General features: G+C 42.9%; 1 protein-coding gene across 1 annotated transcript; it reads right to left on the reverse strand.

Moving 5' to 3' along the window:
* Positions 1-6,311: 6,311 nt before the first annotated feature.
* Positions 6,312-12,592, reverse strand: LOC105088090 (IQ domain-containing protein F5). The gene is made up of 2 exons (XM_031471148.2): positions 11,718-12,592; positions 6,312-6,715 (listed from the first exon to the last, which is right to left on the reverse strand). Exons 1-2 carry the CDS (start codon positions 11,761-11,763, stop codon positions 6,312-6,314), a joined length of 450 nt encoding a protein of 149 aa, XP_031327008.2. The 5' UTR covers positions 11,764-12,592.
* Between the last annotated feature and the right edge of the window lie 1,853 nt (positions 12,593-14,445).

A 14,445-nucleotide genomic window follows, 5' to 3' on the forward strand; every position in this document is an offset into this window, starting at 1 on the left:
GATGTTTAGATCTTTTGTTATTGTCCCAGAGGTCCCTGAAGCTCTGTTCACCTTTTTTTCGGTTTTTCTCTCCATTGTTCAATCTGAGTAATTCTATTGATCTACCCTTAAGTGTGTTTCTTTTGGGGGGGCACAGGCAATTAATCTTATTTATTTATTTTTTAATGAAGTTGCTGGAATTGGAACCCAGGACCTCATGCATGCTAGGCACACACTCCACCACTGAGTTATACCCTCCCCCTGACCTTTAAGTTTAAAAATTTTTATTTTATGTTGTCTCCAATGTAATATTGAGCCCATCTAGCAAGTCTTTTTAAAATTTCAGTAATTGTTTTTTCAGTTTTATACTTTGCATTTTGTTCTTTTTAACTTTTATTTCTTAAGTGAGGTTTTCTATTTTTTCTTTTGTTTCCAGACAACTTGTAATTACGTGTTGAGGCAATTTGATGAGGATTGCATTAAAATTGTTGCCAGATAGTTCTAAGATCTGATTCACTTCAGGATGAGTTGATTGTCTTTTCTCACTCAAGTTGTGATTTTGTGGGTTCTTGGTATAATGAGTGATCTCCTATTGTATGGTGGACATTTTGGATATTATATATTATGGTGGAGGCTTTTGATGCTATGTAAACCTTCTCTTTTAGAAGGCAGCATCCTGTTTAGATTTAGCATGTGGATTCTGGCCTCCTTTTGTGGACTCTTTTTCCAATGAAAATTTTCTTTTCTGGGCTCCTTCAATGCAATTCTGGTCTGCTTTATTCTTTTGGTTCTGCTGGATCCTTTCTGGTGTCACCTGCGAGGTGGAGGGCTTTTTCCTGGGTCTCCTGTTGTCATTAGATGGAAGGTTCAGGATGTTGGACCTCTGAGGTAGACAGCAATACCCTGACCTGTTCTCTGGCCACCTGGTTGCAGTGGGTTTCCCACTCTACCTGTGCTGGTGCCCCTGGAGGAGAGAAGGGGCTACCTGGACTGCATTTTGCTGTTGGGTGGAAGGTGATGAGAGTCCTGTTCCGGGTCGTCTCCCGTGGCTGGAAGGACAGGCAGGGGCTGCTGGGTCTGGGTTGCCCTCTGCCACGGATGGAGGCCAGGAGATGCTGAGGAACAGGAGAATGCCCTCTCTCCCTCTGTGTAGTTTGGGGCAGGAGATGGGTTGCAGGTTCTACTGTTGCTGCTGTGTGTGGATCATGACTGCTGCTACCGGTGGGGGTGGGGCACGGGGATGGTTGGCTCATATGGGCACTGGAGTCACTTCCGTAGGAGATTCATTTGGATGTTGTCACTAGGTATGGGACTCCCTGCTTAGTCTCTGCTGGGCTTCTCCTTCTTTTAACCAGAGAGGGCATGCTTTTCTTGTTCTGTTTGTTTCTTTTGTTTTGTTTTCCCTATGCCTCTTTGTGTTTCTAGGTTGTAGACATCTCTACTGTCCGGTCTGAATTATATGACACATAAAACAAAAACCCAAGGAATTCATATAGGAAACTTTGCAAAATCTTGAGATTCCTGCTGATTTCCCATTTTCCGTATTTCAAAGTCCTTTTATGATAATCTGTTGAATTATTTTCAGAATATTTATTTTATATTTAGAGGGGAGGAGAAGAGAAAAGTGAGTTGACACCATCCTGTGCCAGATTGGAAGCTCCCACTCCTAGGTTTTTAACCAAATAAAGCATAAAACTTAGATTACCCAAAAAAACTGTTCACAAGTATACATAGCAGATTAATTTGTAATCACCCAAACTAGAAACCACTCCAAGATATTTCAGTGGGGAACAGCTTCTGATACATCCGTGTGACAGAATGGCACTCAGCAATTGAAACAAGTGAATACCCACAGCACCACCGAGAGCTCTCACTCACATTACGCTGAATGACAGAAGGCAGACTCAAAAGTCTACAAACTATTAATTCTTTTATGTGACACTCTGGGAAAGGGAACACAATAGGTACAGAGTGGTTGCTAGGGTTGGGTGGTAGAGTAGTGGGTGACTACAAAGGGGCCCAGGGGAGTTCTGCTTTACGTCTCCTGAAGGTCAGTTGTAAGGAACATACTGATTCTGTGATATTAAGGAATTATTGTGGATGTTGAAAGATATGATACATTGATGTTACATTTTTACGATGGTCTCACCTATCAAAGAGATATTCTCTCTGAATTAAGTGGTATGACTTTTTTTGTTTGCCTTTTGTAAATTATGTTTTTCAGTAAAAAGTAGTAGTTAACTCCGTAGCCTAATGTAGAGAGGATGCGTAAGGTCTGAACAGAGAAATAAGCATTGGATTTTGCCAGTGGGAATATTGGTGATGTTGATCAGTGCAGTCTCAGTGGAGTGAGAGGGGAAGATGCATGACTGGAATGGGTGGAAGAGAAAATTGTAGGAACAGAAGTGGAAACAGTGACGGCATGTTTTATACCATGAGAAGAAATAGAGAACTGGAAAAGAAATTGACATCAGATCTTTTAAAGATGGGAGAAGCAGACATTGATCATTTGGATAGTGGGGTTATGAATGCAGGATCACGTATTTGAGATGGCACAGGATAGTGGAGGGGGTTAGGCTTTGATGGGATCAAAGACCCTTCATGTGTTCCAACTGGAGGGAAGGCAGCAAGTGTGGTCCAGATGGAGCTGGGATGGAAAATGAGGTGGTAGGAAGATGGGGGTCCAGTCTGCTCCCATTTCTTCAGTTAAGTGTGTGGTGACATACATCATTGTTATGGAGTTCAAGGGGAGAAGATGTGGAATTGGACATTGGGAGAGGAGGTGATATGAATTATTCAACTCAGAAGAAAGAAATGCAAAGACACTAGAGAAATTTCTTGGGAAAGTTGTATAGTGGAGACCTGCCGTCACGAATATCAGCTGAGGCCACCCCTCGTGGTTGTTGCTCTAGCCTCGCTCCATCTTCTGCAGGCACAGAGCAGGTGGATGACTGAGTTCATCCCATACAAGTTTGCAGAGGGAGGGCCAAGGGAAGTCAAGTTATGCAGGAGAGAGTTTACAGTAATTAAGTACAGCATCTTAACTGGGTAAACAGAGATACAGGGGCTTCTCAGGTGTGATGCTGTAAAACATTTTTTGTAGAATCAGTGGACTGGAAGACCTTATCCCATCTGAAGGAACCTTCTATTAGGGATCTTTGAAAGGTGAAGTGGAAGGAGAGAATAAAGTAAAAAGAGAATGGAACACCAGAAAAAGCAATTTGGACAATAGCATAATTGTTGGTAATGGTGAGGTTTAGAGCCAGTCTATTCAATGGAATAGCCACTAGCCACATACGGTTATTTAAACTTAAATCCATTTAAATTAAATTAAAATAAAAAATTCAGTTCTTTAGTTGCACCAGGCCCATTTCAAGGGCTCCACAACCATGTGTGGGTAGTGGCTAGCACAGTGGACAGCAAGCATACAGAACATCTCCATCATTACAGAAATTAGTATTGAGTAGCACTGCTTTAGCATGACTACGGGAGTGAGAATGGAGACAAGAGTAGGGTTGGGGGTAATATGAGAGGGAGCCCTGTTTGTTGCACATCTGTCGGGGGGTGTTCTGGTCAGGGAATTGTGGAGATGGAGTTAAAGGGCCATGAAGTCCTCTTTTCTACCTGTCCCCAGGGGCATCACCTGCTCATCAGCATGTCCAGTGACACCTGAAACTAAGGCCGGCCTCCCGTCCTTCACGTGGGGCTGCACCGCCCTGCTCCCAGCAAGTCAGCTACACATTGGCCTTTTCACTAGGTGATTGCCAAGGACCCGTTGTCTGAGGCATCTGAGATGGCAGCCAATTCGCAACCCCAGGCTGACAGGGAAGAGCCTCAGGGTCTGTTGTCATGTGCAGAGGTACCCAGAGTCTCCAGGAAGATGCAACCCACCTGTCTCTCAGGTCCCCGGTGAGAAGAAAGGAATGGGGCTGGGATCGGAACTGGGACTTGTGGCTCTGTTATGTGTCAGGGTAGAGTAGGACCTCAGTTTCTTTTTAGACACCTAAGTAAGTAGCATGTGGACCTTGTCATTCCAGAGCAGGGTCCATGGGCACAAGGGGAAAACCTCACTGAAGTTCTCTCGCAGAGAGGAGAGGAGGCAGCATGGCTTAAGTCCTCAAATTTCCATTAGGTTGGGGGAGAGGATGAGACATATGAGATCAGGTTAGAGCTTTACTGGGGACGGGAGACACAGTGCCCCTTCTTGCCCTCCCTTAGGGGTTGATGATCTCAATGTGGAACTGCAGGTGAGTGCCACTGTGTACCAAGGCTGTCCTCTAGGGCGCCCCAACCATGTCCTTTCTCATTCCCAGTCACCCAGGAGAGCAGGAGGGAGGGACTGTGGCAGTCTGTCTCCAGACAGCTCTCTCGTGTCTTCTCAGACTTGGCACTTTGTCTCCCCTTGATTCAGGTCTCAGTCCTTCAGTGCACTATAGGAAATTGGAAGGAGAGAGACTAAATCAATCTAGAAAGTAGTAAAATAAAAATAAAACCTTAAAATTAATTAAATAGAAAACAAAAGCGAGTGGTGGATGATAAATGGAAAAGATGATATTTTTCAAATTACTGCCTCTGTGCTGGGTGTCAGAGCACGTGGGATTTTTCATGAGTCTTTTAAGAACAGAGTCTCTGTTTCATACATCCCTCCAGCTCTCCCCAACACAAGCCCTGCTGGCCTTCAAAGCCAGCGATTCTGGGTCCTCGTCATCCCAGTGCAGGATCCCCGGGCTGCGGAGCCCAGTGTGGGGCTCGGACCCCTGACACCCTGGGGAGAAGCTCTGTAGTCATTGTCCTCCTTCTGTTTGTGGGTTGTCCCCCGGGGGTTTGGGGCTTGAGTGTACTGTGTCTCCACCCCTCCCACCCATCTCATTGTGGTTCCTTCTTTATATCTTTAGTTGTAGAAAAATATTTTCTGTTGGTCTTCAGGTCATTGTCATAGATAGCTGCTTTGTTAATAGTTGTAATTTTGGTGTGCCCGTGGGAGGAGGTGAGCCAGGGTCTTCCTGGGCCACCGTCTTGGCCACACCTTCAGGTTAGCATTTCTTGATGATTCTTGCCTGAGTTATTTATTACTATAGTTGTCTCTAAGCGGTGAATTTCTAATACCATAATTTTTCGTACATATATTAGCTGCTTTCTACTGTAAGGAAGATATTTCTCTTCTCATTAACTTTTCAAATATTAATTTGTATCAGTGTGAACTGATGGGTTCATATTTAATTCAATAGGTCATAATCTGCTGTCATCATAATAGCTTTGGTGCTGAAAATGACCAAGATTTGGCCACTGGGAGCCCTTCCTGCTGGTCTCTGTTCTTTTGATGTGTCCCTTTCACCTTTGATTATTTCTTACACCAAGTTATAACAGATTTGTGAGATAATAGAAAATATATATTGATCTTTGCCCCTAGACCCTGGCACAGAACTCCTGAAACCTGTGTAATTTCTTAAGTGATAAGAGCACTAAGAGCAACTTTTGTTCTAATATTTGGTCTTTGAACTGGATCCTGAAACAGAGCTCCTGAAATTCTTGTGATTTCCTGGGTGACAGACGTGTCATCTGTTCTCATGAGGTGACTCTGGGTGAGCTCTTAGAAGGACTAACAATGAAAGCTGGTCATAGAAAAGATCAGTCCGTGATTAGAGCGTGGCATTTCCAGCTTCACAGCCCATTTCCTTGAGAAGGGAAATAATTGAAATGGGTTTTTCCAAAAAGTGTCAAATTGTTTTGTATGAGTACTAAAGGAGACACTGAGGGGAAAGACTTGTACGAGGCAGAAACTGAGCTTTTCCTACTTCGAAGGGGAAGAACTAGAGGTGTTTCTAACTTAGTGAGGTTCCCTAGATCTGCAGCATCACCAGGAACCTTGTTAGAAATACTCATTCTTGAGAACCTGATATGCTGAATGAGAAATGCTGAATGGTGCCCAGAAATCTGCTTTAATGAGCCCTGTTCTAATATTAATGGGAAGACACTGATTCAGAGCATCAGATGACCCAGGCCTTCATGCTGCAGAACTGGTGGTGGTGGTGGTGGTGGAGGGGGCACAGATGATACTGTGAAGGAGTTTCCCTGGAGTTTGGCTGACTTGGTGGCCCTGCAACCCCAAGTCTCCTACCCATGGCAGACATTACTAATCAATCCCAGGCCCCACTCATCCAGCCCCTGGCTCTCAGAATCCTCCTTCACATGGGGCCCCCGACAACTCCCACTGCTTCCTCAGAGCTGACCTGTGAGATGCCCAGTATCTGCCGTCATTTACCCTGACCCTTCACTGAGATGAGGAGCTTGTCTGACGGAGACCTGGTGACACAGTTTTGGAGCCGACCTGATCAGTTCTTTATTGGGAAGGGGATGCAGTCTGTAATCTGACAGATCTTTGAACCCAGAGAGATCTCAAGCTCAAGTCCTAGCCGACTTGCTGTGAGTTCATAGCTGCCCTGGAAAAAGCCACGGTTTTGACATGTATACCAGCGCCAGTAGACCTGGATGATGCGAACAGCGTTGAGCAAACGGCAGTAACGGAGGCGGATGCGCCACATGCGGACATAGGACTGTAGCTTGACCACTGCCCAGTTTTGCCGCATGTCCTGCTGCAGTGCAGCCCGCCGCCTCTTCTCCAGCAGCTCTGCCAGCTTCTGCTTCCACCACCACTGAATGATACACGCTCTGAGCGCCGCGTGCAGCAGCGTCCTGCGCACCAGGGCGCCCCGCCACCAGGCCTGGATCTTTATTGCTTGCAGCTCTTTGTCAGGGGCCTGTAAGGAAAAAGTAGGGACAGTCAGGGGACATTCTGGACACACCTCAGTCCCAGAGTGAGCCAGGAAGGAGTCCTGATCCTTCATCAAGAATGGCCTCTTCCTCAGAAGTTCAGGAGCACTGGGCAGACCCTTGGCTGGAGCCAGAAGACCAGACAGGTGTCCCGTTTCTTTCACATTTGGCTAACAGACACACGACGTGGAACTCTGAGTCTTAGGGACCTCATCTGAAACCTGGGGCACACCTGCCCTAGCTGTCACCTGGTTACGTGGCCCTGGTTGGCCAGTCTACACAAGAACACCATGATCTATGGGTCAAAGGTTTATCACGTTCCTGGGCCTGAGCACCCACCTGGGATGCATATCACTTCCTTCAGCCCTCGCCCACAGCTGGACAAGTGGCATCCTTTGCTCTGCTTTCATGCCTGACTCCAGCTCCAGTGCACAGCCTGCGCTCCCCCTCTGTCAGGTCATAGTGTCAGAAGTCTGCCTGCGCCACACAGTTTGGAGTCTTTCTCACTTACTCTTGACTTGTACTTCTTTTGGTTATCATACCTTCGACTTCGGTTAACACACATACAGCCACTCATGTAAACACCCGGCCCCCTCCCCCGAATTCTAGACTTGAGTTTCTTGACCATGTACTTGACTATGCATCCCCTAAACACAGCCCTCAGCACCCCCTCCCCAGCCTGGCATGGTCTGATTCCCACTTGTCAGGGTTTCTCCTCCCCACGACCAAGTCTCCATGTCTCAGTCACACCCACCTTTCTGAGACCGAGAGGGAACTAAGACGAAAGGATAACAAGGGTGAGTCAGTTCCTATTCGTTCTAGGTCCTATCTGACAACCTTTCATCCTGGTTGGCCTGGGACATTCTCAGTTGATGGTGGTTGTTCCTGAGCAATAATTCATAGCACCATCTTTCACTCACAAATGTATCCTGCTTTGGGCGACAAATTCCCTGATCATCCCAAGCTATGGGCCACATGGAAGACAACCCATCACTCCTGGGTGACTTGGATCAGACATGGTGCAGGTTGGGATCCCCCTCAAGTCTGAGGGCCTCTGTCAGCCTACCTTTGGTGGAGGGGGTGAAGGTGGATGCTTTGGCTCTTCCTCTCTCTCTATTATTAATGTGGTTTCATCAACATCTTCTATTACAATTTGACAAACATCGCCATCCTTCTGTAATCAGTGTTTAGAGGGGAAATATATGGGTAGGTTCTCTGTAAACTCTGTGCCGAATCCACCACGTGCTCAACCTCCTGCCTTGCCCAGAGACCCTAGATGTAGGACTTGCATCCTTAATTAACTGTGGAAATCCACCTTCCCCTGCCTGCAACTTTGGGTAGACCTCTCTCTTACACAGCATTGAATCCCCATGACTTGATAAATGGTTCAAATCTCCGAGTTCTGCAAAATTTAGGTCCCCTAAATTTCCCGTAGTTAGGAAGCAGGTCTCGGGTCTGTACTCTTCTGGGAAGAGCTCTGGGAGGTAGAGAGGAGGAGGGGAGAGAGAGATGATGTCTTAAGGGCACCTGTGACTCGGGCACCAGGATGGTTCCTGACCATTGAGCAATTCTGGTGAAAAGGCAGAAGTCCTGTCCATTCTTCCTGCCATAAATAACCAAAATTTGGCTAACATAGCAGGTCACTGAAAATACTGGCCCATTAGCACAAAATTGTACAAAGTCAGTCATGTCTTTGATAACATGGCTGGTTGATAAAAACAAATTTGAGACAATTTAAACATCATAAATAGGGAGTTCAATTTTGTGGATTTCAGTTCAATCAAACAATGGAAACAAATAATATTTAGAAAGAACGAGTTTGGAGCAAAATCTTAAACAAGTCTGCACAAAAGGAGATTTACAAATGGCTGAGAAGGACATGAAATGATGGCCAATATCAGTAGTCAGGACGGAAATAAAATTAGAACCACAATGAGATATTTTCCAGACACCCAAGAGAATGGCTAAAATGAAAAATACTGAAAGCATTAAATATTGACCAGGATGTACAACAGCTGAATCTCTTACACTCTGCTGATGGGAATGTATGAAGCAGTAGAAATACTTTGAAAACTGGTTTGGCAGTTTCCAATAAAGTTAAGCATATCTCTACCCTGTAACTCAGCAATTCTACTCCTAGGTATTTACACAGGACAAATGAAAACACGTATCTTCAAGGATTTATGCATGAATGTTCATAGCAAATTTATTCAAATAGGTCAAAATTGGAAACTGAAATGTTCACCAAAGGTGACCAGACAAAGCAATTGTAGTATATTCATATAATGAAGTAATAAACAGTAATAAAGTGATGAAAACAAATATATGGGTGTATATGCATCAGTGGGACACTGTGCTGTACACTGAAATTGACACATTGTAATCGCCTGTACTTCAGTTAAAAAAAGAACAAACTACTGAAACATACAATATCATAGAGGAATCTCAAAAACATCATGCTAAATGAAAGGAGCCATTAATAGGACGGTACTTACAAGATGATTTCATTTATACCAAATTTTACAACAAGTGAAATTAAACTAGGGGTAAAATAATGCAGAATAGAGGTTACATCTAGAGTAGATGTATAAGACATCACCTGCAAACAACAGAAAGAAACAGAGAAATGTGCTGTTACCTTGTTCTGGGTGGTGCTTACTAGGCAATATAGAATTGTGAAAGCTCACCTAAATGATCTAGACTTAACTGCTTATTGTGGATATCAATGGTTTTACTACTTTTGATTTTTCACCTTCCTACAGGCTGTGTAAGTGGCTGATCTATTACCTTTATTGTACGTTTGCCTTTACTAATGAGATTTTCCTGTTTTAATTTTCGTATTCTAGTTGTGGCCTTTTCTTTTACACTGAGAGAAGCCCCTTTTACATTTCCTGTAAGGCTGGCTTCATGGTGCTGAACTTGTCTGTAAAATTCTTTATCTTTCCTTCATATCTGAATGATACCTTGCTGAGCAGAGTATCCTAGGTTGTAGATTTTTCCCTTTTCACCACATGGAATATGTTGTGCTATCCCTTCTGGCCTGGAAAGTTTCTGCTGAAGAGTCAGCTGGTAGTCTAAGGGGAGTTCGCTTATATGTAAAGAGTAGTTTTCTCTTGCTGCTTTTGAGATTCTCTCTATTTATTTTTTGCCATTTTAATTATAATGTGTCTTAGTGTGAACATTTTAGGGTTCATCTTGTTTGGGACTCTCTGTACTTCCTGGCTATCTGTTTCCTAGGATAGGGGTGTTTTCAGCAAGTATTTCTTCAAATAAGTTCTCTGTCCTTTTCTTTCTTCCCCTTCTGGGACCCATATCACGTGTCAGTATGCTTGATATTGTCCTAGAGGTCTCTTAAACTATCTTTATTTTTTAAAATTCTTTTTTTTCCCCCTAGGCTTGGCCAGTGTTATTTTCTCTAATCTGTTTCCAGTTTTTGGGTCCCTTCTCTGTGTCATTAATCTACTGTTGATGCCTCTAGTATATTTTCCATTTCAGTTATTGTATTCCTCGGCTCTTCGGTTCTTCTTTAGCCTTTCTAACTTTTTTGAAATTCTAACTTAGCTGTCTGCATGGTCCAGAGGGGCTTGGTCTCTGGTGCTAATAGGCTAGAGAAAGGATTCCAAACTGGTGCTGACCGGTGCAGGTATTATTGTGGTAGAATGAGCTCCCCCAAATGGCTGCTGCCAGTGTCTCCATCCCTAGGAAGAGTGTACCCTACCTCTCCAGGCGGCTCTCCAAGATCAGCAAGTGGGTCTGACCCAGGCTCTTTTCAAACTGTTGCTTCTGTACCTTGGCTTGGAATGTTCAAGATTTTGCATTCACCCTTTAAGAGTGAACTTTCTGTTTCCTAAAGCCCTCTGGCTCTCCCCAAAATAAGCCCACTGATTTTCAAAGCCAGACACTCTGGGGGCTCATCTTCCCAGTGCAGCTCCCTGAGCTGCAGACCCTGATGTGGGGCTCAAACCCCTCAATCCTCAGGGAGGACCTCTCCAGCTGCGCTGTTCCTTCCATTTGTGGGTCCCCTTCCCCTTCACAGGGGTTTGGGCTCTGACTGTACTGCATTCCTGCTCATTTTGTTGTGGTCCCTATTTTATGTCTTTAGTTGTGGAAGAGATTTTCTTCCAGTCTTCAGGTCATTCTCATAGACAGTTTCTCTGTAAGTAGTTTTAATTTTGGTGTGTCTGTAGCAGGAGGTGAGTTTAGGGTCTTCCTGTTCTGCTATCTTGGCCACTGTCCAGCCCTTGGGTTTTAATTTTGACAACTTTCTTGTTCCTCTGTAAGATCCATAAGTGGTTCTTTCAAAGAATGTGTTTTTTTTTTTCATGTCTAAGTGTTCTCCCATCTGTCAAAAATATTAACTTTATTTCCTTAAATTATCTTCTTAAGTCTTCCCTTTGGCTACTGTGTTTCTGCTTGTTAGATTTAGGGAGGCTTTTTCATGCTGTTGGTTTCCCCTAAAGCTTGATGATTCCTGGCTGGGTGTTCATCTTTGTTCTGAGACTCCCCTTAGCCTGCTGATGAGTGTGTCAGTCCCTGATTCCGCAGATCACACGAGCCAGTGTGAGACAAACTGTCGGAGTTGGGTGTCAGTGGGTGGCCTCCTGGGCAGGAGTCTTACTGTACAAGAGGGTTACATGGCACCAGGCCCTGCCTCCCCTTCCCAGGTCACTCACAGTTCCTCCCTGAAGACGGCCCTGTCCTGCCAACTGCAAGACTCATCTGTAAAGCTGGCTCCTCCTCCTCCATACGTATTCCAACCAGTCCCGGTGGTAGCCCGCAGCCTCTGCTGCCCCCGGACCGGATGCCTCCAAGCTTGGAGGGAGTGCATGGCCACTCCGCACTTTGAGACCTTTTTTGTTTTTAGAGCTTTGATTAATTTTCTTTCAGTCTTTTCATATCTGCCTCTGTCCTTTAAAGCATCCATGTAATTTCTGTCCAGTGAAGTTCTCTATTTTTTTTTTAGGTACTATTAGTTTTTTTTGTTTTAATGCATTTCTTTTCTGTTATTCCCATGAATTTGCAGTGGAAGAGGAAGGTCTGAACCTGTGCTCAAGTATTTTAATCCATTTTCTCATGGACAGTTCCTGAGTTTTCTTTGAGGTCATGTTTCCTTGAGGTTTGTGGTGAAAACACTGAAGCAGATTTTAGCTAGTGCCTGTGCATTTCCTCTGCTGATGGTGTGTCTCTTATCTTGTTTTTAATGAAAAATGTAAACTTAGTTTCTTCCTGTTCTTCCCTTCTATTTTCTTCCTTTATCTCCTGAACATTTCAGTCTGAAAGTCATTAGGCTGAGCAGTACGTGTATTGTGTATTTCTATTCTAAAACGATCCATGCACTTTTTAAATTGGTTTCAGTTTTCTGCTAAATTTCTCATGTTGTCTTCTATTTTCATCAACACATTAAGCATATTTATTTTGAACTTTGAATCTTGTGACTTCATTATCTGGCTCCACTGGAAGTCTATTTCTGTAATTTCTCTTGTTATAAAGCTTTTTTTTTTTGGTCTTAAGTTTGGCTATAAAAATAATAGGTGTGAGGATGTGTAGGAAAAATTTTCAAAGTAAGTTGAAATCTGAGAGATGTTCTCCTTCTTCAGAGATGACTTACGTTTGCTCTGGCTGGTGACTGGAGCATTAGCAATCCTGGGTCACCTTAATCCAATGCCAGAGATTTAGATGTTGTGAAACTGGTCTTCTGTCATTGGAAATGCTAGTCTATTTCTAGTTCACTGTTCTCCTAGGATGGTAAGCCCTCTCAATTTCCAACACTGAACATTGGGGTTTATCAGGGTGCCCTCATTCTTGGCAGGTGTGGTCTCTAAATTCTGTGCCTTCTCCTAAAGAAACCGTCAAAAATTCTGCCAAAAAATTCAGCTTGTTGACTTTCCAACTGCCTCTTCACCACCCCTCCCACTAACCGGGGCTGTGAATAACAAGATGCTAATGTTGAGCTGACCTTTTTATTTTTGACTTCTGTGTCCAGAACACTTAATGGTTGTGACATCAATAATCTACATTTTATTTATTTATATGAAACAGCTGTCTTTCTTCTGCTTCCCTAAAAATGTTTCAACTTCCTTACTTTAAATTACTGTTTACTTTTTTAGTCATAAAATACACAGAAAATATACCATCTTAACCATTTTTAAATGTACAGTTCAGTGCTATTAAATATGCTCATGATGTACAACTATCACCACCATTCATCTCCATAACTCTTTTCTTCTTGTAAAATTGAAACTCTATACCCATTAAACAGTAACCACCCATTCCTCCACCTCCAGCCCCAGGCAACCGCAGTTGTCTCTGATCTCACTCTCAGTACCTCTTATAAGGGGAGTCATTCAGTGTTGATTGTTTTGTGACTTATTTTGCTTAGCATAATTGTCCTCAGGTTTCATCAGCTGTGGCTTAAGTCAGAACTACCTTCCTTTTTAAGGCTAAATATTCCACTGTATGTGTGCACATTTTACTTATCTGTTTATTCATTAATAGACATGTAGGTGCTATATTTTAGCTATTGTGAATGCTGCTGCTATGAACACAGGTGTGCAAATATATTTTGAGATTGTGTGCTCAATTATTTTGGGTATATACCTAGAATGAAACTGCCACATCATTTGGTAATTCCGTCTTTAATTTTCTGAGGAACCACCATGCTGTTTTCCCAGCAGCTGAACCATCTTACATTCCCACCAATAGTGTACAAGGGTTTCAGCGTCTCCACATTCTCATCGACACTTGTTATTTTGGGTGAGGTGGTATCTCATTGTAATTATGATTTGCATTTCCCTAATGATCAGTAATGTTGAGCATTTTCATTTGTACTTATTGGCCATTTGTGTATCTTCTTTGGACAAGTGTATATTCAAGTCCTTTGCTCATGTTTAACTTTTTGTTATTATCTTTAGAAGTTTTTTTTAGTGTATTCTGGGTATTTATCAGATATGTGATTTCAAATATTTTCTTCCATTATGTGGATTGCCTTTTTGTTCTGTTGGTAGTGTCTTTTTTTTAAACTGAAGTATAGTCAGTTTAAAATGTTGTGTTAATTTCTGGTGTACAGCACAATGGTTCAGTCGTACATGTACATATATTCATTTTCGTATTCTTTTCCACTGTAAGTTACTGTAAGATATCGAATATAGTTCCCTGTGCTATACAGTGTGAACTTGTTGTTTGTCTATTTTACATAATTAGTTATTATCTGCAAATCACGAACTTCCAATTTATCCCTTCCCACCCCCTCACCCCTGGTAACCATAAATTTGTTTTCTCTGACTCTTGTTTCTGTTTTGTAAATAAGTCTTTTTTTTTTTTTTAGAGTAATATCGTATGGTATAAGTAAGTAATAGAATATATGGTATTTTTCTTTCTCTTTCTGGCTTACTTCACTTAGAATGACAATCTCCAGGTCCACCCATGTTGCTGTAAATGGCATTATTTTATGGCTGAGTACTATTCATTGTATTCATGCACTATAGCTCCTTTATCCAGTCATCTCTCAATGGACATTCAGGCTGTTTCCATGTCTTGGCTATTGTAAATAGTGCTACTATGAACATTGGGGTTCAACAGTGTCTTTTGATGCATAAAAATTTTAAATTTTCATGTAATCCAGTTTGTCTATTTTTTTGCTTGTTGCCTGTGCCTTTGGTGTCATATCCAAGAAATCATCGCCAAATTTAATGTTGT

This window comes from Camelus dromedarius, chromosome 17 (genome assembly GCF_036321535.1).
Source record: "Camelus dromedarius isolate mCamDro1 chromosome 17, mCamDro1.pat, whole genome shotgun sequence".
NCBI classification, from domain to species: Eukaryota; Metazoa; Chordata; class Mammalia; order Artiodactyla; family Camelidae; genus Camelus; species Camelus dromedarius.